Source organism: Podarcis vaucheri, assembly GCF_965113315.1.
Source record: "Podarcis vaucheri genome assembly, chromosome: 1".
NCBI lineage: Eukaryota > Metazoa > Chordata > Lepidosauria > Squamata > Lacertidae > Podarcis > Podarcis vaucheri.
In genome coordinates, this window is record NC_138759.1 from 90,271,979 (window position 1) to 90,298,181 (window position 26,203).

The following is a 26,203-nucleotide window of genomic DNA, read 5'->3' on the forward strand; positions in this document are numbered from 1 at the left end:
CTTGGCCCTCCATCTGTTTTGGGATTACAACTCCCATCATCCCTAGTTAACAGAACCAGTGGTCAGGGATGGTGGGAACTGTAGTCCCAAAACAGATGGAGGGCCAAATTTGGCCATCACTGCTCTACACTGTCCACTCAGATAGGAGAGATGCATTTCTCCAGTTGTTGCCACAGATTTGCCACTTGTGACATTTTTTACTTTAAAGGTAAAGGTAAAGGGACCCCTGACCATTAGGTCCAGTCATGGACGACTCTGGGGTTGCAGTGCTCATCTCACTTTACTGGCCAAGGGAGCTGGCATACAGCTTCCAGGTCATGTGGCCAGCATGACTAAGCCGCTTCTGGCAAACCAGAGCAGCGCACGGAAACACCATTTACCTTCCCATTGGAGCGGTACCTATTTATCTACTTGCACTTCATGCTTTCGAACTGCTAGGTTGGCAGAAGCAGGGACAAAGCAATGGGAGCTCACCCCGTCGTGGGAATTCAAACTGCCAACCTTCTGACCTGCAAGCCCTAGGCTCTGTGGTTTAACCTACAGATGTAATGATGCCTGGAGATTTTTTAAGGGCTTGTATAGAAAACCCAGCTGTGTGAGAGAGCCAATGGGAGTGTCACTAATTAGCAGTGTGATTTCCCTAGCTGTATCAGCTGTTGCACCAAGCTGAATTATACCATGTTCAAGACCACCTGTTTGAAGAGAATTGATGGTCTCCTTTCCCAGTGTTCCTGAGAGCATGCAGATGCTAAGCCTATAAAAGAGAAGAGCTCTATAGCTCAATGGTAGAGAGCCACTGCCAGTGAGACTAGCCTTCTCCATTCAGGTGCCTTTCAAACATTGTTGGACTACAATCCCCATCCTCCCAGGCCATGCTGGGGTTGATGAGAGTTGTCCAACAGCACCTGGAAGGCAGCATGTAGAGAAAGATTGGCCTAGACAATCCTGAACTAAATGGACCAATGCCCTGAGTATAAGTCAGATTCCTCTGTTCCTATGATACCAGTGCCTTTGTCTTCAGTGTATAGGACTGTTGGCATCTGATCAAGCACAGTTCCCATTGATCTGCATTGGTGTGGACATAGCCTCAGTATTCCCAGCAATGAGCACAAGTAGGATTTGTACAAATAAAATGAGGAAAGGGTGACAGCAAGTGACCAGTGGTGTTGGTCGTTCAATAGCCAGACGGACTGGTTTCTGTATGCAGAATGGGAGGTACTATTTTGGACCCCCTAGCTCTAACATCCTAGCTGATGTTATTGATACCAGAAGCAAAGTCTTAAAGAATCTAAAATATTATTGAGCTAATCTAAATGAACTAAATAAAGTATATGAATTGATCTGAATGGACATCAGTTTGAACAGAGGTCCCATCAGTCCTCTGAGAAACCAAATCAGTGTCCTTGGAAAGAATTTGCATCACCTATGGAGAAATCAGTGCCACTCATTTCATGAAAAGTTTGCAAATGGGATGTGAAGACAGGGTCAATCGGTTCAACCTGGCCAGTTCAAGCAGCATAGAATACTCCTTGAATAGAAGCGTAGGAGCCTAACATAATTCTCCCAGTGTATTCACCCACTTTCCTATGAGTTTAATTCCTTATCTCCCAAATCCCTTTGACTCAGTTACAGTACTTGCAGTGCTTTTTTCCAGGGAGTACTGAAGGGTACGCACTTCCGGCACCTCTTTTTGTTGTTGTTAAAAAGTGTGGCACTTACTGTAACAACTTCATGGTGAGTACCAGCACCTATTTTTAAAGGGGGCGGGAGTTGGTTACCTGAATGGCTTGGCCTTAGAATGAGGCCAATGGCAGGCTGAGGCAAAGTTTGTATAGCCACTGGGAAGCTAGCAAAGCATCAGATGGAAAGATGAAATGGGCCTGGTGGGTTTTCTTAACTTTCTCAGAGTGATTTTATCAAGAATTTCCCATCAACTATAGCTACTGTTTCAAAATTAATCACACATGTCTTTTTATTGAAAGTGACAGTAATGATATTCCCCAAAGAAAAGCTGTTTCTTCCCCAGGATCGCAGAGAAAAGTCACAGATAAGTGGGCAATTCAGTCTTTTATAAATATATCCCTCCATTGTGAGAGCTTAACAGAGTTAGGAAGTGTTCAATTTAAAATAGAGTCTAAGGGCTCCTGTTTCTTAGCTGAGGTCTTAGGGGTTGAGGGAAGCTATGGTTCTTTTGCAGAAACCTCTTTATTTTGAAAAGAATTATTCATGCCATTACGCAATCCATGCTGAATGTTTAATTTGTCACAGTGTCCCTTTCCCTTTTGTTTGCCAGATCAAGTAGACTTCTACTGAGTCACTTTTCCTATTGATAGGCTTTAGACGCAATAATGATCCATGGGCACAATTTGATTGGGAATTCTCCATGTGAGCAACAACTATGGTGGCAAATCCGAGGTCTTCGAGAAAGCAAATGTTAGCCAAACTGAAATTGCTTTCTATCGCGAATTCTTGTCCCAGTTCACACAGTTGCCTGGCATCGTGACTCCCTCCCTCCCTCTCTCCCCTGACTCTGTGTGCAGAAACCAGCAGCAGCGCTCAATAAGAAGTGGTCCTTGTTCCCTGCTTCAATATGGTTTTGAAAAATAAGACCTCTGTTATAGCCAGAAATTGGATATAGTGGACAACTGTGGGTGAGGTGTTTTGGGGGTGATACCTGCAGTCTTTTCAATGATGAGGACTAAAGCTAATTTGAGGAAGACCTTATTGCCATGTTGTAAGCTTCAGACATGAGTATAGAATGTATCTCTACCTAAGAAACTCATGTATGTATGTATGTATGTATGTAATTTATTTATTGTGGGAAGCAGAGAGGAGGCAGTCCCAGTGGCAGAGCAAGGGAGTCTGGTGGGGGCGGACCGCCCCAGGTGTCACCACTGAGGGGGGTGACTAAATGCCGGGTGGCACTCACTGCGGTGCCTGTAGCGCCCCCAAGCCATGCGTCTCTCCTGGAAGAGACGAAGTGGCTTTGGTGCACGCAGGCTCCGTGCTGCCCAAATGGTCCGCCTGCTGCCTGCCCCTCAGCTGTAGGGCGGCTGGGTGGGAGGAGGCAGGCAGACTCCCCGGAGGCCCCACAGAGCATCCTGCCCTGGCTGGCCCCACCCCAGCGGTTGGCTGGCCCCACCCATGGGCGCCTCCCCAGGTACCCAATCAGCTTGCTCCACCCCTGGGCAGTCCTTCAAGCCAGGTTATGACCCGGTTGTAAGTTGGTTCTCACCTGTTCAAGACCAACGATCTAAACCTGTGCTCTTAAAATGCTTCTGAATTATGTGCTTGCATATCAGTGGACTAGGCTGCCCTTGGGTTTCCTTGCTATTTCTTCCACAAAAAAGACACACATAGCCCATGAACCTTGTAAAGTTTAGATATTCAGCAATCCCAAGATCAGGTTTCATTTATGTTTGAAAGTATACAAATAAACCAAGTTAAAAAACGGACGCTGTCCAGTCAAGGTTTATGCTTCAAGAGAATGCATGAAAATAGGTAAGGCCAACTTGGTCAACATGTCAGCTGAAATATGTATATATGGGGTGAAAACTGGGGTGCCCTTTTCAATTCTCCCACATTTGCACTTAAAAATGATGCTACCAAATCTACATGGACACAGCATTATCTGGTGACTTCACCAGTTTCCAGTGTAGCTTCTGCAGGTTGTCTACTGCTAAAAAAATTAAGGACTTAAGAAGAGGCTGCTGGATCGGGACAAGGACCCATCTGGCTCAGTATCCTGTGCTCACAGTGGCCAACCAGATGCCTGCCAGAAACCCATAAGCAGGACCTGCACACAAGAATTCCCTCCATTCATTTTCTCCACACCAAGCATAATTTTATGAACTACGACCATGTCACCTCCTACTCACCTTTTCTCTAAACTAAAAAGCCCCAAATGCTGCAACTTTTCTTCATTCCATCCCCTTGATCATTTTGGTTGCCCTTTTCTGGTCCTTTTTCAACTCTGCAGTACCCTTTTTGAGGTAAAGAGACCAGAACGGTAGCTATCTGATCTGCAATTTCCTGCGTTCCTTCAACCAATCCCTTTTCTTCTTGTTGTTGTTTTTTTCTAGCCCTCTGGTATGGAGGCTGATTTTAGGAACAAGTAATATGACTTTCGTTAGACCAGAAATTTCACGTTTGAGTTTTTCAAGAATTCTTAAGCAGATGAAGTTCGGACACTACAATTTGTCAACTTCAGTGTGTAGATAAGACCTAGAACTTAATCTTTCCAATGCCTGTTCTGCTGGGTGCTCTGAACCCCAAACCCCAAATGCCAAGAATATATGTAAGTGGTACCTCAGGTTACAGACACTTCGGGTTACAGACTCCACTAACCCAGAAATAGTACCTCGGGTTAAGAACATTGCTTCAGGAGGAGAACAGAAATTGTGCTCCGGTGGCGTGGTGGCAGCAGGAGGCCCCATTAGCTGAAGTGGTACCTCAGGTTAAGAACAGTTTCAGGTTAAGAATGAACCTCTGGAACGAATTAAGTTCTTAACCCGAGGTACCACTGTACTGCTTTTAGTTGATCCTTGGGGAGCATTCCCACTTTCAGAAACCCCCTCTGAAATAATTTGATAAGCTAACAGGTAGTAGAATTTCACCCCTGCCAGTAGCTTGAGGTTTGACAGCAGTACCCACTGGGCTTAGCACTTTGGGAAAAGAGGTCCCTAATCTCAAGTACAAGAAGAAAGTATTTATATAAATGCTATAGTCAGGAAATAGAAAAGTCAGCAGAGCAAGGTATTTAGCCTACATGCTATCAGTTCTTTTACTTTAAAAAAGCCTCACATTCTTGGACAAACTGCAGAGGAAGCAAATTTCTGAGAACTATTTGAAATCAGCTTGCAAGAGAAAAGTATCCACTGTGAAGTGTAGAGAGCGTACTTAGTTTTGAATAGTGTCTTTAAACTCTGCTACCCAGTAATTTTAATAGTCCGATTTTACGTAGAACTGCAGTCGCCTAGGCTGATTGGCTTCCAGTGGGCTTTGATGTGCCTAATTTAGCAGATGATTGGGCAGCACGACATCTACAAAGGGCACCCCTTATTTCTCCCCGATGTGATATGTCCTCTTGAATTTTAAACCCCTTCTGTTGTCAACCCCTCTCCAGCACAAGCTATAACCAGCATTGGAACCCCAGCTGCTGAGCATCACTCAGACTGTGCTGCAACCTCCCTGCCCCCTGCGCAAGGGCTGCTGACGTGCCTCTCCTTGCGTCTTTTGTGTGCTGTCCTCATCCTGACGCAGCTCTTTCCTTTCTTCTCCTCTTTTATAAGGGTTCAGGCTGGAGGCGTGACAGATTTTAGGCCTGTCAACCTTGACGGTGTCTGTTGGAAACTGCCCCGGCAGTAGAGTGGAAAACTTCACGGAGCGTTAGATATGCCGCCTGGCTTGACGGCCTCCCGGGTAAATGTGTCTGGACAGGGCGATATTTGCCCTTTTCACAAGCGCCTGATTGGAGGGAGCAGCTCCTTGCATGCAGAGACTGTCCCCAGGATCACGTCATTCTGCCCGTGGCATCAAGCTGGGCCTCGTCAGCACTCCACTTTCAATTAGCTTTTTGTTTCATTAATGAAATCACACGCACATTTATTCATGAGGTACGGGATTATTTTGCTTTGCATTCCCTCCCTCCTGGAGCTGCCAGGCCAGTGGGGATTCCCCATGTGGGCGCACTGACAAAATTGTGGAAAATGTGGAAATGCTTTTGCTTGGGAGGAGGATGTATCCTGGGGGTGGGGGGAGCTGCATTGTGTAGGAAGGTAGCAAAAAGCCCAGCCATCCCACTTTCTTTCCTCCTGTGTGGATGGAGCACATGCCTTGCATTCTGGAAGGTTCTGTGTTCAAATCCTCAGGTAAAAGGATCACATAGCAGATGATGCCCAAGACCCTCAAGAGCCAGCGCCTATCAAGTTAAGACCATACCAGGCTAGATGGCAAAACTTCTTGTGTATATTTCTTGTGCCGACTTCTTGTGTATATTTCATAGCTTGGTTCCTTGAGGGTGGGATAAGACTTGAAGGATCCAAACTGCCCAGTCTCTGCTGCCAGAGCACAAGGAAAGGGGAGACTCCTGTTGCCCTCACATCCTACTTGTGAGCATCCCCTGGGTTGTCCACTATGAGAGCAGTATCCTGAACTAGGTAGACCCATCGGGCTCTAATTACCGGTACATTCTTAAGTGATTGAGAATGGATAGGTTGGCAACACTGTGCTTCCAAAAAACAAAACAAAAAGCCCGCTGTGAAACATATTTGCCTGTCTCCATAGTTCCATGTTTATTTTCCTTTTCTGAAAAGTTAAGGAATGATCTTCAGGTCAACGCTTGCTTCCTCTTACAGACTTTTATGACCCTCTAATGAATGAACCATGCTACCCCTTTTTATAGCCAAAGGTAGCAGGTGGGAGTAGGCTGCAGGAAGGGCCTCTGCTGTGGTTTATTCCCCAGCCAGCTTTTAACTACTAACATGCTGCTTTAGGGTACCCTAAGCCTCTGACTGTGCAGCTGGCTATTGTCCTTTTGTTCCCCATGAATGGAAATGTTTCTCCGTCACTGGTGTTTTCTGCGGAAGGAGAATGTCCAGCATCATCTTGGCTGCCCCTGTGTCCATTACAAAAATACAGCAAGACCCCAATCCCTCTTCCACAGCCTTCTTGCCATACTCTTAAGAGTGGTGGGGTCTTTACTCAACACCTCACTTTTTCAGAGAAGGCAAGAGTGCTGCAAACCAAGTGACCAATGGCCAGCTGCAGTCCAACATCTGGATGACCACACATTCCCCACCCAGATCTATGTTATGCCTGCTAAGAGCCCCCCACCAAAAAAATAAGTGGGCAATGAAAGAGATGAAAAAATATATATATTACATTTTTAAAAAGCATGTGTTTTCAGATTAAAAGAAATGGGGACACTGTGAGTTCTGAATCTACTTTAAAGCGGTAATTTTTCATTTCAATATAGCCAAAAACTCATTTTAGCAACTGAAAATATTTTATTTGCAATAGGAGATATTCATTTTCCTTTGCCTTATTATGTATATTGAATGCCATTATGGTGTTTAGAAGATGATTTATCTTAATATTTGGCAACTGAAAGTGTCAGTTTGGCTGCATTAGACTGTTTAGTTGTATTCACCTCTATCTGGTGTATTCAGAAATTTTATTTCATTGCAAATATATATCCACAAATAGTTTTAGTAAAGCAGGGATTTTTATCCTGACTTTTCATGCTGTCCCATTTTAGTCTTAAGTGGTCAGGAGTTATTCTACTTTGTTTGATTCTGGCCGCAACAGAGAGGACAGATGGACAAATAGTCTATCTGCTATCTGGTATTTGGGGAAGTTAGCACATATGCTTTTCACAGTTCTAGTAAAATGTGCTGGTAAACAGAGTGCTGAGATTCTCATAAGACTTCTGTAATTGTAGGCACATCAGTTTTGAAAATTATTATTGTACACCAGAGTGCAACTCAGTAATAGGGGGTCAAGATGTGTGTCTGAGCGAGTGAGAGAGAAATGTGTTGACGTAAGAGAGCACAACTTTCAGCATGCCCACTGAGGTCAGATAATTTTTCTTCTGAAGTGCTCTGTGATTGAAGAACCAAGAAATGAAGAACCAAGAACAACAAATGTAAGTATTCAGACAGGATTAAGATATAAACTTTTTAAGGAAAGCAACATAAACTCTGAAATGGAGATGGCATTCTGATCCTAGGTATCGTACATTTTACCAAGGAATAATTGTGTGGTTTTCATGAGAATTTGGGGTGTGGGGAGAGGAGTGCAATCTCATGTTTGGTTTCACAACTTGCAAACCCATAATACTTATTATGGCCTTTCAGGAGCTTACCTTGTCGGTACTCAGTTTTGGACTATGTCATTCTTGTTTTCCCTCCTTTACAAAAGTAACTTTTGGCATATAAAATGGAATTTCAAAGTCCAGTATTCGTCCACTGATTAAAAAAAGAATGTCATTTAGCAATTGGGAGTTCAGTCCAAAGGGCAGTCTAGTACATTTAACTGCAGCAACATCCACACACTGCAGCTGGTTACTGTAATTCATATAAAAAGAAGCTATTGTTAGCATGAATGTTCAGGTTAGTGAATTATGGTAGCTGGATGGAGCATGGATGCTCCTTTTTGTTCTGCTTTAAAATCCACCTTCAAATATTTCAGTGCAAATAATAATAATAATGTACCCCACCCATCTGGCTGAGTCTCCCCAGCAACTCTGGGTGGTTTCCAACAAAGATTAAAAATACATTAAAATATCACACATTAAAAACTTCCCTAAACAGGGCTGCCTTCATATGGTGACATAATGCAATATTTTATGCTAATATTTTGAATACTTAACTTTTAACTCCCACTAGCAATCAAGGGCAATGTTGCAAGGGCAAACCATACAGAGTCTTCGGTTTGCCTGCACCTCCCTCACTTTTCCTGCAGTGTACTGGCCCTATTGAACTTAGACGCTAGACCCAGCATTGCAATTTCCCGAACCTCGAAGAGATGTTGCATGATCACCTGGTCTGGGGCTTAAATGATGAGGCTCTGCGGAAGTGCCTGTTTGAAAGAAGGCAGCTCACATTCAAAAATGCCCAGGAGCACTGGCACCAAGTTCTGCACAACATCGGTGGAGAGATTCGTCAAGTGCATGCGATGTTACACGTGTGACAAACACTAATTATGTCATTCCTGTCGGGAGATGCCACAAGACCCGATGAGGCCTGCTGCCACTGCACATTTTTCACATAGCCCCACAAGCACTGGCAGAGGAAGAGGAGTGTAGGGGGAGCACACCGCCCCCAGGATGCGCACCAGCCCCGCCCCCACCTGCTCTCCACCACCCCCCGCCCCACCCCCCGGTGCTAGAGCATGAAGTTCCACCACTGCCCACAGGAGCAATGGTCTTGAGAACTGTTTTAAGGAAGATGATTAGGGCAGAGGTTTTCAACCATTTTGAGCCCACGGCTCCCTTGACAGACCCTCCAAGTGTCCCTATTTTTCAAGGACAGTCCCAGATTTCTGTCCCAGTTTCTGATTTGATCCCTGAATGTCCCGCTTTTCCTTAGGATGTCCCTGTTTTCATTGGTTAAATGTTGGAGGGTATGGAGTTATGCAACCCAGGAGCCAAGGAGATAAGTCACTATGCAACCTTTAGAAGACATCTGATGGCAGCCCTGTATAGGGAAATCTTTTATTATGTTTTTATATATAAAGGTGCCCAGAGTGGCTGGGGCAACCCAGGCAAATGGGCACGGTATAAATAATGAAATGCATTTTAAATAAAAGCACACATTCTACTCATGTAAAAACACATTGATTCCTGGACCTAAATCCGCGGGCCGGATTTAGAAGACGATTGGGCTGGGGCCGGCCCCCGGGCCTTAGTTTGCCTACCCATGTATTAGAAGATACTTTATGGGTGTGTAGCTAGCATTGCTTTGCAAGTTTTTGAACAGAGCAACCTAGCTGGGGACAAAGAAAACCTTGACTGGCCTGTGGCTCTCAAAGCAGTCAAAAGTGGTTTGGGAATGCTGGTTTCAAATTGTAATGAGGGCAGTTTGCACAGGCTTATTTATCACACCACCTTTTTGTCTCTGGCTGGGTTAACGTCCAGGCCACTAGACCAGGCAAGCAGCAGGCCACCTCGGGTCCCCTTTCTGTGGTCTGGCTCCCTTTCTACGCCTGCCACCTCCTCCAGGGACCTTCACATGTTGGGTAAAGGGCAGGACCCTTGGAAGCATAATTTGAGGGTGTTTTTGTTTTGTTGTTTCTAATGGAGGGGAGCCTTGGCCCAGAGCCCAGGAATTGGGTGTGCAGCAGTTCTCAGCAGCGTGACAGCGATGTGTGTGAAATTTGAATAGCGGTAATGAGGTGCAGCACTCAACCTAATTGAATCTTGTATTGCAATTTAGGTTATTGACACATAGCCTCAGCAAATGATGTAATTGTTGGTGCTGTGGCCATATCCTATATTCCTTCTATTTTGAAGATTGATGTTTATTAACTTGTGCCATTCATTTTTTAACATTATTTTATACGTGTGATCCCCTTGGAGAAGACTGAGCACTTCAAATGTAATATAGCTGATTCCTAATGTTGCCTGAAAACTTGAGGTGTCTCTCTCCAGTTTAGCTTCCTGCTTCTCTATCCCTCGAGTATGGATTCCCTGGATTTATGTGAAGCCTTTACTGCAGTGATGGAGAACCTGTGGCCATCCAGATGTTGCTGGACTCATTGGCCATGCTGGCTGGTGTGACATCTGGGGGGCCAAGGGTCCTCCATGCCTGTTTTACTGTGGCTCTTCTCTCTCCTGCAGGTTGCTAGGGATTTTGCTGTGGCTACAAGAGAGGACGCACTGGAGCAATTCTGTAAATACATTTGAAAGTTGAAGCCAGAATCGATTCCACAGTCTAAGGCTATTGATGGGAGAAGCAGTTTCATGGATGTGTATGAAAGGGAAGAACAAGGCAGCATTAAAACAAGTGAAACTGCTTTATACCTTATGGTTCATTTGACCCACTATTGCCCTCTCCAGCTAGCAAGGGGTTCTTCAGGGTTTTGGACAAGGGACTTTCCTAGCCATGCTAGCTTAATTCCTTTTTTAAAAAAACCCAAAATTTGGGTTTTCTTTTGTGCTGTGACTTTCGCTAAATCAGAAGCTTTGGGTGAGGTGAGCCGGGTGACTTTTGTTCACAGCATTTGGTTGGAAGACTGTTGGCCTGGGCTCCTCCCCTCTAGGGAGTTAAGAGTCAGTGTTTTGAAATGTCCCCAATTTGGAGCATACACTGCCAGGTTATTTAGGATCTGTTTCAGAGCTCAGATGGGGTAAGGGACTTGCTTTTAATGCCGGCTCAAGGCAAACAAACGATCACAGCTTGTGCTTTTCATGCCCGCCTTAGGTGGAGTTTTCCACTAGAAAAGGGAAAATAAACCTGTCCGGGAGATGGAAATAAAGTAGCTATAAACTGAGTACAATTGAGCCAGACGTATCTGCTTTTGAAACACTAGCAGATGTAGTAGTAGCTGTAACAGCTGTAACACAATACAGCCTTTTTATTAACTGAGGGCGGTGGATGGTTCTGAGTGTTTTAGAGCATGGATTTATTTTTAGGAGCTATGAAATTTTATATACTAGCTGCAGGTGCTCGTACTTCAGCTTTTGCTTCCAGTGCCTAGAGCATAGCAGGCAGCTTTATTCAGCGATTTTGCTGTTAACCGGCTTGCTCTCAGTCAGCTGATGTGCTTTATCTTTAGGCGAAGAGGTAGGGGAGAGGTTGTCTTGTGAGGGTCTCAAGGGGAATTAAAGAACCTGTAAGTTCTGTTGAGAAGCCTCATAGGAATGCACCATTTCCAATCCCAAAGAGTTTGTAAAGGCTTTCTGTATATTTCAGGTTGAGGTTTAGATGATGTGAAATTAGGCATAGTTCATCCTATTTCCCAACAGTTTTTAAATGTGTGTTTCACTCTCTGGCTCTTTCCAAAACATTGCAAGGGAGACCAATATATTGTTTGGTTTAGCTAAAGGTGTGGAAAGCAAAGGAAGCTGGTGGTGCTGGCTGTGACGTGCCAGTCCTTTTTTAGTGTCTATGCAAGAGGATGCACCTTAGATGCCTCTGTCCCTGCCTCCTCTCTCTTAGAATCATAGAATTGTAGAGTTGGAAGGGACCACAAATGTCATCTAGTCCAACTCCTTGCAATGCAGGAATCTGGGCTCAAACCCACGACCCTGAGATTAAGAGGCTCATGCTCTACCAACTGAGCTATGTCCTACCTCTTCTTCTTCATTGTCCTTTGTTGCTGTGGACTACAGCTCCTATCACTCCTGACCATTGGGTAAGCTAACTGGGGATGATGGGATTTGTAGTCCAGGGATGTCTTAAACCCTAAGGCTCCAGAACACTGATCCAACAGATTTTAGATGCCCTACTTTTTTCTACAAACACCTCACTACTCAGCAAGAATTTACTGGAGTTAATTAGTTGGTATAAGTGGAAATGCAAACCTAAGTTACATTCACTGTCCTTCGCAGCATCTGTGTGTGATACTCATTTGTTAGACTAAGAACTAGCAACCCAGGGCTAAACCTAGACATGTCCAATACCTTAAAAACAACCTTGTGTTTCATTCTGACCCATAACTCAATGTCATGTGTTGCATATTTCTAATATTGTTACTCACCATCTCAATCTCTGAGCAGTGCGAGATTCTAGGCGTCCATTGGAGACTGTGGTGTCTTTATGATATGGGGGTTATTTATTCATATATACAACCTGTACCTATGATAGAGGAGCTCACAGCATTGTGCTTCAAGAGGTTATTGCTTCTCCCATGGCCACAGTCTTGGATTCTGGTGGAAATTAGCCATTGCCCTCTGTCCCTCTTCTCCTGTCTGCTGTCTTTAACTGACTGCAGCTATTTTGCCCCCAACCCACATCATCCCCAGCAGCAATCCTAAAAACCACTGCTTTAGAACTCTACTTCAAAGGCTTTTGTCTTTCTAACTAATTCTGAATTGGGGAGGGGGGCTCCCACTTGCTCCATCACCGGGCTGTCTCCTGGCTTGTATTTCCACATGCTAAATCCAGTGTCTGGCACCCAAGAATTAGAAGGGGAGTCTAGGCACCCCGCAAACTGATAGCAATATTATGCAGTAAGAGAGACAGAGTTGCTATTTTGAAGTGACAGCCTCATATTTACCTGAATACTGTACTTAGTTCCAGCTGGAGGGCATTGACCACAAGAGGGCTTTGCTTTCTCTTAGTACTCCAGCTGGATATGTAAGAAGCCGGGACAAAAGAAGAGGTTTGCATGCCCACACTGTGGACTTTACAACCTATTATAGCTTGCCATGTTGTGGAACATGGGGAATCAAACCAGAGACCCAAATAACCCTGAGGAAATGTGTCATATAGGGGAAAAATGAGAGTAGGCCCACTTGGGAATTAAGTCTGTGGTCTGAAGAACCCAGGTCTTGAGAAATAAATGATGTCCATTTATTTTTAGAAGGACAAATGAAACAGCAGCGCACAAGCAACACACAAAATAGCAAGCTTGGGGAAACCCAGTTGAGTGTTTCCTTCTGCTAGCAGCTGCCTGTGCCCTTTAGAGAAGTCCCACTCCCTCAGACTTGGAGATTAGCAGGTGCAAGGTGGTGGTGGTGGTTGTTAATTTTAAAATAATTTTTAAAAAAATTAAACTATTTTTTTAAATTCTGGCTTTTTAAAAAATTAGTGATGGTCCTGCTGTCTTCTGGGCATAAGCACTGGGATGTCTTGTCTTCTTTATCCAAGACTGAATTCTTTGTCCTGTGCACATACTGGAGGAACCCACAAACAATTCTGTTTTTAAAAAAATATGAGGAAACTATTGGGGTGACTTTGTTCTTTGTGAGTAAATCATGAAAAGGAAATGGTAATGGTTACAAAGCATTTTTTTCCATTCTGTATCACATTACTGGTTCCATTGATGTTTTGAGTATGGAAAATGAAGGAATGGAAGAAAGGAAAGCTGTGTTATTAATAACTTCTTGTTTTGTTTTTAATGGGCCAAGTGCTTCACAGTCTTGGTCCTGTGCGGAAGGTCCTTATTATTCCTGTTTTATGAAGATTGAAAGATTGTGACTTTAAGGCCAGAGTGTGATGGAAGAAGGATTTGGACAAATGTCATTGGGCTGCACTGGCTTTTATGAGTATGAATTGCAAGGCATTTTGGTTTTTTGTAGCTGATGCTTCTCAAATAGGTATTTTACTAATCAAGCAACTTTCACCCAACTGAAATTCAAGGCTGCTTTCCTAGGTGTGGAAATCAATTGCAGAAGATGCTGGGGAATGTTGAGATTGGAAGCCAATAGGCAGAGAAAAGGGAATGGGCCGATGTTGAAGGAATAAAGCAGGAGATGGCAACAAGCTTTAAAGAGTGTGCAATAAACCTAAGCTAAGGCACTCTGTGGCATTCAAACAGGTCCATGCAAATTCATGGCAGTAGAACCCCACTGTGACTTTAAGAGCAACAGAGCAGGTGAAAAGGACACCAGGATGAGGATACTTCTGGATGCCCTGATCATTTAACAGTCATCCTTATTTATTTGCAGGGAGGTTAAAGGTAAAGGTAAAGAGACCCCTGACCATTAGGTCCAGTCATGGCCGACCCTGGGGTTGCAGCACTCATCCCGCTTTATTGGCCGAGGGAGCCGGCATACAGCTTCCACGTCATGTGGCCAGCATGACTAAGCCGCTTCTGGTGAACCAGAGCAGCACACGAAAATGCCATTTACCTTCCCGCCGGAGCGGTACCTATTTATCTACTTGCACTTTGAGGTGCTTTCGAACTGCTAGGTTGGCAGGAGCTGGAACCAAGCAACGGGAGCTCACCCCATCATGGGGATTCGAGCCTCCGACCTTCTGATCGGCAAGTCCTAGGCTCTGTGGTCTGCTGCTAGCTGATTTTTAAAATGATGTTTGGCATGAGGATTGATTTCATGATTCTTCCATGCACCCGAATCATGGGTTGCCATATATTCCAAGCTCTAGATTGAGCCAAACTGGGGCTAATTGTGACCCCCTTCTCAATTTTCCTGAAATCTATGGAGCCTCCTCTATTGTCTCCGAACCCTCACCAAATGCTGCCCATATGTTTCCAAGTCTTTTATTACCTAAAATGGAACATCACAAGAACTTGCTTTCTTAAAAGAATGACAACTGGCATTCTGGTGATTGCAAATTTTGCTCTAGAGGTCAGAGTTCGTTTTGGAGAGGCCATTTGGGCAGGTTGAGTAGTGAGACCCAGTCCACTTTATCAGATGTGGCAAATATTTCCTTTTCCTTTTCTCATAGTCTGAGATCTGCAGCTCCTCCTTAAGCTTAAAGTAAACGATCTAAGTGGAGTGCCCTGCAAGTGGATGGAACCAGATTTGATTTGGTCTATATGGGACATAGAATCACTGATTAAAAGTTCCTCATGAGTGACCTTAAGAAAAGGCAGACGGAGAAAATGCAAAGTGAAATGCGGAAAGGAAAAGGGGGAGGGGAGGGTAACGCCCTGGGCAGAACCACTGTCTGGAAAATAGACAGTGGAAAAGTGTGATGTGGTTTCAAAGCTAACAATATTTAAATACATTCTGCTGAAGCCAGTGTGGCTGAGGAGGTAAAGTGGACAAAATCAAAGATGGACACGCAGACAGAAATAAAAGGGTAGGGTGGAGCACTTATTTGATATTTTGGTGTATGTACGTCTTGGAAAAAAAAAGTATTATATGTGGAATTTCCCCCCCTCTCTGGCTTCAATTTCTTGAGTGGAAAGTCAGACTTCTGGCCATACTGCACTCTGTCCTTCCCAAAACCTATACTAAAATATTCAGTTGTGGGTTCCTGAGGTCAAATTGTATCACTGAAGGCATGGGGACCTCTCTTTTTGTCACTTTTGTGGAAGCACATAGCTGCCATATGCCACCTCCTGTCAGCAGAGGTTAGATAGGCAGCAAACATACATAGCCTGTAACTTGGACGTGTCTGTTGGAAGCCTTACCCCATTGGCTGCAAAATCCCCCCCCCTCTCTCTCTCTGTCTGTCTCATATCTCCCAAATGAGGGGTGGGCGCTAGCTGTGTTTAGTTAGTGGCCACTTCACACATGGTTGCTAGGAAATCATGAGCAGCCACAAATTCCCTTTGTGTGTGCTTGTGCTGGTGTATATACTATGTACACATCCTGGTGAGGGTGGGGTGGGGGAGACTTATGGCTTGGATCCAAAGGAACGTGAGTGTGTGATTCTTTACACAAAGACTTTTTCCTGCCCCATTTTGTTCACTTCTGTCCCTTGAAAAGCAGAACACTCCAGGACAAGCAGGGTGGATGTGGTGTGGTGGGAAATGTATCTAGAGGGGGTGTTTGTGGAAATTTGGGTGGGGTGGGAGAGCAAGCGTCTTGGCCCCCACAGCATTCTGTAATGTGCAAAGCAGCCCTTAGTGGTGACCCCTTAGGAGCTGAGTCCTGCTCTTTAAGACAGTTTTCAGAACTAAACTATGGTTTAGCTGAGGTATTCCTACTTCCTGCCTGCCAGGGTGAGAACCAATCTCACTCAAAAGGATGTGATGCCCAAATAGTCTCAAAAAGTGTGTGTTAATTTTATTTATTTAATAAAATTTATGCACCACTTGATCAAAAATCTCAAGGCAGTTTGCAAAAAGATAAAATCAAGAAAAACTCACGACCCTTCCTTTGTAGCATACAAAAATGAAAATGCTAATATTAACACCTTGAACTTGGCCTGGTGTCAAATCTGCAGCCAGTGCAGACCTCTGAGCACAGGTGTTTTATGCTGACAAGGCCTCGCTCCCGTCACCAATCATGCTGCAGTCTTCTTCACTAGCTGAAGCTCCCGGATCAAGTGCAAGGGATTCTCCACATGGAGGGCATTGCAGTAATCCAGTCTTGAAGTAACCATTGCATTAACTACTGTGAGTAGGCTTTCCCAGTCCAGGAATGCCCATAGCTGTTGAACAAGTCACAGTTGGTAAAAGGCATTTCTAGTCACTGAGGCTACCTGAGTCTACAATGCCAGAGCTGAATTCAGAAGCAACCCCCTCCTGCTCCTGTGGGGAAGTGCAACCCCATCCAGGGTAGGCACTGACCAATTTCTTGGACATGGGAGCTACTCACCCACAGTGCCTCCATTTTTTTCTCTTGGTTTATAGGTGATTTTGCTATGACAAGATTTGAGAACAACTGTGAGGCACAGGAATGTTGTTTGCTTAAAGGTGACCACTATACTGGACTAAAACATGCTGGAAGTGTTGGGATGCAACTGGGCTTGCACTGGAGGCTGATATATCTGCATGGGAAAGAGCAGATAGAGAGGGGGGCCTCCATGCTTCCTATACTGTTCTTTAACCTTTGCTAACCCTCCTTGAGGGCTAGAAAGATACTCTTAAGGCTGCTAACCTCAATTTTGCTACTTCTTTCTTCTGCATGCCTTGCCTTAGGGGAGTGATGTCTGTTTTGGCTCTCTCTCCATCTAAGATGCAAGAGCAAGTGTAGATTTTTGCATTCTCCTCCTTAGTTACCTAGAACTAGGATCTTTCCCCTATCAAGCATGTATTTCCTGCAATAAACATAGCTTTCTTGCTATGGGACTAATGGGACTCAGAGTCCCATTGCGGTCATATCCAGGGCAAAGCAGGTTGCCTCCACAGTGATTCAGTGCCAAGTTCAACTTCTGCCAGTGCATTTAAATAGTCATCGGAGCAGACATTGCAAAAGCAGGAGAGATCCTCCCTAATCTTGCTCTCTCCATACGGACTTGAGACTTTTGCTGCCCAAGGTTCCCAGCAGAAGTTCAGAAAAGGTTGGTGCGGGAATGGTGCCGCAAAGCATCAGGGCTGGGACATGTATTCTGGGCTATAAATTGAGTGAATGGGGAAGACTGCATCACACCAGCTCGGGGAAGGATGGGAAGAATGAGTGCATTGTTCAGGCCCCCAATATGTACCTTCAGCGATGGAAAGCGAGCAAAACGGGCAAGTAGGGCATGCTGCTAAAAGCTGGATTTGCTCGTGCTGAAGAGGGATTGTCAAAGCTGCCGTTTCCATGTGCTTTTGAAGGGCTTGAAAGCACTTCCTGGGGGGAGGTGACAGCCAAAGGAGGCCACGGGATGCCCATTTGGATCATCCCTGTGCCAGCAACCGTCCGGGACAACCAGAGGAACTTGCTAAGCAACCACCCATTGGAACATACTGTTCATTCTCCTGCTTAGCAATCCCTTTTCTACTCTCACAGTTATGCTGAAAAGACCGGACAGCAGTGGAAGATAATGCATTGGGGGAGGAGGCAGAGTGGGGTTAATATTGCATCACTTATCTGGAAGGCTCTTGACCAGTCTTGAGTTCCAGATCTTCAGCTTTTGCATAGTTAACGCTTTGAGCTAAGCACAAATCCAACCATGCAATGATGGCTGGATCATCAGGTGATTATCTTTTTTAAAAAAAAAATATGTGCCAATGTCATGCATTAGTATCATCCCCTGATGCAAGCTGTTGGAGCAGGTTGATGCTATAGATTTGTGGCCTTCCATATCTTGTTGAACTCCACTTGCCGTCAGCCCCATTTGACAAGATTTACCCAAGATGACCCATTCGGTCAGGATTTATGGGAGCTGCAGAGCAGCTCTATTTAGAGGGCCACAAGTGGTCAAACCCCATTATGGATCTTGGCAGCAGGGCATGCTGGGAGGGAGAGTTCATTAATTTATTTGAGGCATTATTCACCTGCCCTATTCTGTCAACATAAGGACTTCGACTTGTGCCATGAGAGTTTCCACCTCTGCTCCCAGTGCCAACTTCAGAGGACTGAGCAGTTTTGGGCCCCCAATACTTTTGGGGAGTGGTCCCTCCAGTGTCCTCTACCATCAGGTGGTGGAGGCCAAGTGCAGAGCCAAGCATGGCTTCAGTGTCTGGCTCCTCCTCTTCCTCCTCCTCCCATGGAAGGCTGCCGAGCCCAAGAGAGGAGGAGCTGATGGCCACTGCATTCAGCTCTGTCCCCTGGCCCCTGTCAAAACGTCACATGGCTCCCTCAATCTTTGGTGCAAGTTGGTGCCTCTGCTTGCTCCATGGGTTGTGGGTAACCCCTAGAACAAATTTAGGGGCAAGCAATGGGAGGAGAGAGGATGAACGATCTGTTGGACAATCAGAAATCCTTGCGCTGATGGAACATCCACTTAGTGCTGTATTGGATTCTACTCTTCGGTTTTTTAATCGCTTCCCAAATCATATAATTTATATACAGTGGAACCATGGTTCTCAAACTTAATCCATTCTGGATGTCCGTTCGACTTCTGAAACGTTTGAAAACCAAGGCGCGGCTTCCACTTGGCTGCAGGAGCTTCCTGCACTCCAGCAGAAGCTGCATTGGACGTTCGGCTACCAAAAAACGTTCGAAAACTGGAACACTTACTTCCAGGGTTTCGGGGTTTGGGAGCATCAAGTAAGCTGTTCAAGAACCAAGGTTCCAGTGGACTGCTTGATTGTATTTTTAAACAAAACAAACTCAGCGTGATACAATAAATATACAAGGGACTTCATGATCTTGGACTGGAAGGAAGCTACCTTGGTAAGTACCCAGCAGACTATTTTAGGCTAAAAAGGTAAAGGGACCCCTGATCATTAGGTCCAGTCGTTACCTACTCTGGGGTTGCAGTGCTCATCTCGCTTTATTGGCCGAGGGAGCTGGCGTACAGCTTCCAGGTCATGTGGCCTGCATGACTAAGCCAGCATGGTGAACCAAAGCAGCACATGGAAGCACTGTTTACCTTCCCGCTGGAGCGGTACCTATTTATCTACTTGCACTTCGTGCTTTCAAACTGCTAAGTTGGCAGGAGCAGGGACTGAGCAATGGGAGCTCACCCCGTCGCGGGGATTCGAACCGCCGACCTTCTGATCAGCAAGTCCTAGGCTCTGTGGTTTAACCCACAGCGGCACCCACATCCCCATTTTAGGCTAGATGGTGGTAATAATTTGAAATGTTGACCCTGGTGGACAGGTGAGCCATATGATACCATTGGATTGGACAGCCCAGGCATTAAAGCGCAACAAAATTGGACCCTGATCTTCTATGAAGACTTGATCAAAGGAACTATGCCAGCTGCATGCCAGGACAATCTCCAAATTCCAGCAACAGACTGCAGGGATTTTGGGTTGGAGAACACATAACGGGTACTCCAGGTCGGATTCCTGGTATGCCTCCAGCTCAGCCCTGGGAGAACTGTGAAAACGCAGCTGAATTTGTCACACTAATTGTGAAAAATTGGGCAGCACTGCTAGCCATATTTTCCAACTGTGCCATATTTAGGGGTCATATGGGCCAGAAAGACAGTTGAGGTTCTGCATAAGAGATTTGGAGCAGCTGGATCTTTGCCAAATCACAGTCAACAGTTGTCCGTGAATTTTTGATGTTTCCATGCATGCTCCTACACCAGCCAGGTGAGGTCAGGCTTTGGCAGCCAATCTGTACTGAGCCTGACCATAGAAACACATAGAAACAGCCTGTAAAAAGTCTGGTCTGGAGTTGGCAACATCCAAATAGCTACTGGTCCAAATTCAGCTGACTTCTGTTGAAATCAAAACTAGATGCCATAGGTTGCTGGTTAAGGCAGAATGGACTAGGCCACTGGCTCTGATCTTTCTGGGTCAGAAATAGCAGCTTCAGTGAAATAGAACTAACTCATGACATAGCCAATCAGATTTGTCTGTTGGGCAAAAGAAAAAAAAAGTTCACATTTTGACACATTGAAGAAACAGTGGAAATTTTTGCTTGGAAGTGTTGATGAAGGTAGCAGAACAAGAGACCCTTTTCTACGCTGCCCCCCACCCCTAGTCATTAAAATCGTGAATATTTTCAGCTCAGCCATGACTTGAATGATGACCCATCCTCCCCTTCCTGGCCTTTCATTAAAATCTTGTAGGGGAGCTTTACATTTGTTATACAATCTTGTATATTTGATTTCAGTTACATGATGAGATAGGGAATTTGTTTATAAACAATACAAGGCCTGCTTTGTTATGTTGCTTTCTTTTTGTATTCTTGGCGTGATTTCTCATCTAGTTGCTTTCTCCCTTTTTTGGTTCTCTTTACTTATTTTCCAAAATGGGCCTCTTTTTTATTATTATTTAATTAGAGTCCTTAGGGGTAAATATTTGACCCTCAAACACCCCCCCCATCCCCTTGAGCCACTTGGCTAAGTTCAGCTCAGATTCTGCTTTGGAACCTCTTGAAAGCCTGAGGGTGACAGGTCAGGAATGAACTTGGCCCACAGTATCTGAACTGGGGGGCGGGGGGGGGAGAGGATAATCAAAGGATCGGGTGTTGCTAAAAGACCAAGATGCTTAGCTTATCCATTAAAAAAAAAAATTCTTTCTCTTTACAGTATAAATGGGACATGATGTTCTGCACGCTTAGCCAAATTGTCTCCTGTGGTTCAGACATGTGCGACTTCTGATTTGAAATAAATGCATTATTAAATACTTTTGACAATTTGTGTAACTAAGCATTTAAAGGCTGGAATGGGGAGGGGGGAGTTTTTTGGAATCTCACACAGCTGGGATGCCACTTCCACATAGCTGTGACTGGAGTTCATATCCCACGCTGAGAGCCAGCGTGGTGTAGTAGTTAAGAGCGGTGGACTCGTAATCTGGTGAACCGGGTTCGCTTCCCTGCTTCTCCACATGCAGCTGCTGGGTGACCTTGGGCTAGTCACACTTCTCTGAAGTCTCTCGGCCTCACTCACCTCACAGAGTGTTTGTTGTGGGGGAGGAAGGGAAAGGAGATTGTTAGCCGCTTTGAGACTCCTTAAGGGGAGTGAAAGGTGGGATATCAAGTCCAAACTCTTCTTCTTCTTCTTCTCACTGTGGGCCTGTGTGGATTTCCCCCATTTGTTCCATTGTGGGCATCCCTGGGCAGAGCATTTGGGTTCTGCGGCTAACATAACTAACACACCAGTGTTAATTTTTCTAGAAAAAGAGGTGCCAGAACTCACCATGAACTCACCCTTGTTCTCTTATAATGGCATTGGCGCCCACCTGAGAGGTGCCGGAACTGGGTTCCAGCTGGAAAGAAGCCTTGCTGATGCCCCTTTTCTTTCTTCTCCCACCCTCCTTTTCTTTTTTTGTCTGTGTAGATGAGGAACATACTGAAGTATCTATTGCAGAGAATGTGGTGGATGCCGCCTCCAGTGTGGTGAGTGGCGGTGGACGGATAAAGCCCCCTAAAAATGGCAAGGAGTTCGCCGTCATCCGTGAGAAGGTGAATGAGCAGCAAAAACAGCTGGGCAAGCCTACCAAGCACCACCTCCACTCGCCATCAGTCAGGGTGAGTGAGGTAAACAATGGGTGCGGGAGGTGGTCTTCAAGTCCCTCGAAAGGGTGCAACATGTTATTCTTCTTTGAGGGGGGTGGGACTATATGTAGTTTGAAGATGATCACTTGATGAGCTTTTTCTCTAGCTGTCAGAGGCACCCCTGCCCCTAGTCTCCATTAGTAGCTGGATGAGACTTGCAGAGAGTGAAGAATGTGCTGTGAGTAGAGGAGTGGGAGCTTTTCCCATCATCTGGACCCCCTAGGAAACTCAACAGTGGGACACAGCTGTTGGGCTACCTGAGAAAGTACCAGCCACTGTAAGCCTGCCTGTAAAAAGCAAGTCTAGAGTGAGAAACTAGGGTGGTGTCCACTGTTTCCAGGAACTCTTCTCATTGTGAGACTTTTGTGGGCTAGCTGAGAGTTTCTTTGGAGCCTGAGTGAGAACCCAGAGGTTGAGCCACAGTTTCTGATTGTCAAATGAATAAAGTTCATTGTGTGAGACTGAATTCTACTCACCTCTCCCGTCGTAAACAGTGCTGAAGGTTACATCGGGGCCAGGCCATGGGAAGAGATGAGACAGCACAGCGAGGAGGAAAATAGAGCCAAACAAACAGAACACGAGATACCTCTTCATGAGATTGATGGATTTTGGCAGGGCCCAGGAGGAGGACTTTGCCACACAGTTGTCATTCAGGATTACAGCTGGCATCATTAACCAGAGTGCAGGGATAATTCCTATCAATAGCTTTTCTAATTTAGCTTTGGATCCTCTCCCCCCACTTGTCGGGTGGGACTGATGCTACATAAGCTTTTGGTCTTATAGCCACAACTCTTGGAGGCTCCCAGAGCAGCATTGCTTTGATGCCTCCAGAGCAGTCTTGGTGCGGCTGCTGCTGCTGCTACTGTTTTTCCTGGGGTTTTCCATTCTCCTCCTCTGTGCTTTTAATTACCGCACTCACGCTGGTCTAGTTGGCTTCACTGTTCCCTGACGGGCTGGGTTCCAGGCAGAGTCCGAGTGGCTGAAAGGTACTCAGGATGCTTTCTTGGACAGAAACTGGTAAACCAGTGTTAAAATTGGTTTTCAGAGACTCTTCAAAGCAACTGCGGGCTGCATTTAGGGACCTGGCATGCTGTCAGCTTGTTGGTGGCCTTTGCAATCTTGAAAATCAAAAGATAAGGACAGAGTACTGGTGGCCCAATCAGATAAGACACGTGTCACGAGTCGATAAGCTTAATAAAACCACCCACCCAGAACAGGGAAGAGAAACGTGGCAATTCATCTGTGAAAGATTCCTTGCCCAGCTAATTGCCCAGAACAAGATCTACCACTGATATGAAGATGGCTGGAGTATTAAGGAGTAAGCCCCACTGAACATGTCTGAGTAAGCATGCTTAGGAGTGTTCTGAAAGTTTACATTCTTTATATACGCTGTAAAATTTTAAACCTTGAACAGCAATGGATCCCAACCATCATACAATGTGTTTCCTGGTCTGGGGTCTATTGGCGGGATTATGGAGTGTCTCAATAGGATGATTGCATTATGTATGCCAGGTAGTGTTAAACATTGCAGCTGAAGCAGCAACTTCCTGGGCATGGTTGATACCATAAGAAAGCCATGGTAGCTGAAGAGGATCCCATATACAGTACATGACCAAATGCCACTGGGAATTAGAAGGTAGCATCGGGGTGGTGGGGGAGCTTAGTCTCTCACAGTACATGCATATTAGCTTGCAGAGCAGTGAATCAAGACGCATACAAAATGGTAATGTTTGCCCTCCATGATAACTGGAGGAACTGATTTTGTGCACACTCCCGGACTGGATATTACAACCTGAGGCAATATAAAATGTCACATTACCACCAGCAGCATAGCCAGGGATATGTGTATATATAAACTGTGTGCTAAAAATATCCCAATTTTTGGGCCACACTATAACCTAACATCCAAGCCAAGAGGAGCTGAATTCTGCTGTCTGTACATCACTTATGCAGAGCAGGAACATGTTACGTGGATTTTCTTTTTCTGTAGCATTTCTTCAGATGCTACCATTAGCCATGGGATAAAAGGGTAAAGAGTAACACACAGTGCCATAACTTTGTTTCCTAACTATTGGAAACTCTTTACAGCACCCTCTGCCTCTTTTGATTTCATCAGTTGTTTTCCCATTCAGTTCCTATTTTTCCACAGCCCAAAGAGTCAGGAACATGTTACCGTTGTTGTTAAGAAAATAAAAGTTGAAAGATCTCAGAGAGCTGAACTCTGTGGCAAATAGCAAGGCTATATCGTATGATCACAAGGATAGCTCAGTTGGTTCGAGCGTGGTGCTGATAATACCAAGGTCGCAGGTTCGAGCCTCATAAGGGACAGCTGCATCTTCCTGCATTGCAGACGGTTGGACTAGATGACCCTTGGGGTCCCTTCCAACTCTTCTGATTCTAAGAATCCCAGAACACCGGTGCCCTTCTTAAAACTGTACAGGAGCCTAGTTGGGGGGTGTTTTGCCATGGGTTCTCCCTATGTGCCCCCTAGCATTTAAAAGGCTGCAATCACAGATGATCAACCTTGGAAAGACCCATGTGATCAAGTGTCTCCATGCAGGGAGGGCTGATAGGGACTGCCTGAGCCCTTCTATCCCAGCCCAATCATCCAGAGGATCCCTGCTAGTTGTCCCCCTGAGTTACAGAGCCCTGACCAACCTCAGCTAAAGTCGGGCATTTACTGTGATTAGTCCCACAAGATAAAGCAGAAATTCCACAGGCATCCTTGGGCATCTCTTGAAAACTTCTTAATGCAGACAGTCAGTTGCAGCTGTATAATTTTTATATTTGATTAGCCAGCTGCCTTAAAGACTATCTGTATTTTTGGTTTTTTTTAATTGGTGTTTTATATGTTAGCATTGCACACTTCCCTGACATTCTAAGATATAGCGGTATAGAAATAAATCCATCATAGAAGCGTCATAAGAGGTTCTCTGCTATGGAGAACAACCCTCTAATGTCTGAAGGGCACCATATTCCCATCGTAGCACTGTGGTTCTTATAAGTGTTTCCATTCTTCTCAGTGTATACAGGCAGTTGGTGGGTTAATGCCACCCGTGGCATATTCCCTATAGTGGCGCTAAACTCAAAATTTAGCCAGTTAATATGAAGCTGTAGGTTCTCTTTCTCCCTCTCCAGTCACTCTTCAGAATAGTGTTCAAATCACAGGAGGGATGATCAGCCTGGCCCCATTACTATTTTAGAAGGTTTTAAGGAGACAATGATTTGTCCAAAATTGGTGGAACATGAAGATTGGGGTTTGTGGGTTTCATTTTTTTATAAAACAAAAAACTATCTTTTTATTCCCATAGTTCGAGGAGCTACTCGTTGGTGCTTTTTAATAAGTGTAGTGGATGTTGATTTCTCTCCAGTGTTTGAACTTTGTTTTGGGGCTATAAATCAAAGTTCCCCCTGAGAAGAGGTTGAATTTGATCAACTTAAGTTTGCAATTTTACTGGCACAGGGAGAATCTCCATGGAAATTGGGCATGTAACTACCCTTCTATGATTCTTCTAAGAAAGAAATGGTAGAAAACTGTCTTAAAGCACAAATATTTGCAAAGAGCTCTCAATAGTTCTTCTTCCCAGCCCTGTCTATAAAGAAGTATATTCAGAAGACCAGAAAATCATCCTTGTTACATTATCCCCTTGTATCGTTTTTGTTTTCATATCCATTAATCAAAGATGATGCAAGCCAGTTATTTCAAATCAATTGACACTGAGTGACATGAGCTGCATATATACCAAGTGTGTTGTGTCTTTGGGCCTTGGGCAAATCACCATTGGGTCATAACACTTTGATCCTTTCTGGCAAATGTTCAACAGCCTTGAGACAGTATGACTACAGGCGGAGTGAGGTGTGCTAGAATACTTTTTCTGATGCTTTGGGATGAAAAGGAGTCGGGTGTGGGTTTTGGGGCGGAACGTGCATAGCCACCCTAAGCAAGAACTTAAATCCTGCATGTGTCAGAAGGCGAAAGCCATTGTTGTCTCCATTGTGCCAACTGGGCCCTGCCTGATTTCCTCATTTGTTTTTCTTCTGCTTTCTTGACCATTTGCAGACCCCCTGCCAACAGGAATTAGATCAAGTCTTGGAACGCATCTCAACCATGCGCCTGCCAGATGAACGCGGTCCGTTGGAGCACCTCTATTCCCTAAATATCCCAAACTGCGACAAGCAAGGCCTTTACAATCTCAAACAGGCAAGTGCAGAGGGTGATTGGGGGCAGGGTCCTTCAGACAACTGTCATTTGAGGGATCACCAGTGCTGATCAAGGTATGCAGGGTGGTTCAGCCGGTT

The 26,203-nt window shown here is 45.0% G+C and overlaps 1 protein-coding gene across 2 annotated transcripts in view; it reads left to right on the forward strand.

Moving 5' to 3' along the window:
• The window catches only part of IGFBP2 (insulin like growth factor binding protein 2), a 65,404-nt gene that overhangs the window by 33,182 nt on the left and 6,019 nt on the right, over window positions 1-26,203 (forward strand). The window contains exons 2-3 of one of the 2 annotated variants that reach the window (XM_082238615.1): window positions 21,687-21,886; window positions 25,965-26,105. In XM_082238615.1, the coding sequence (XP_082094741.1) occupies window positions 21,687-21,886; window positions 25,965-26,105 (341 nt within the window). The remainder of the gene's footprint in view (window positions 1-21,686; window positions 21,887-25,964; window positions 26,106-26,203) is intronic. The other variant, XM_082238616.1, reaches the window with a different exon arrangement.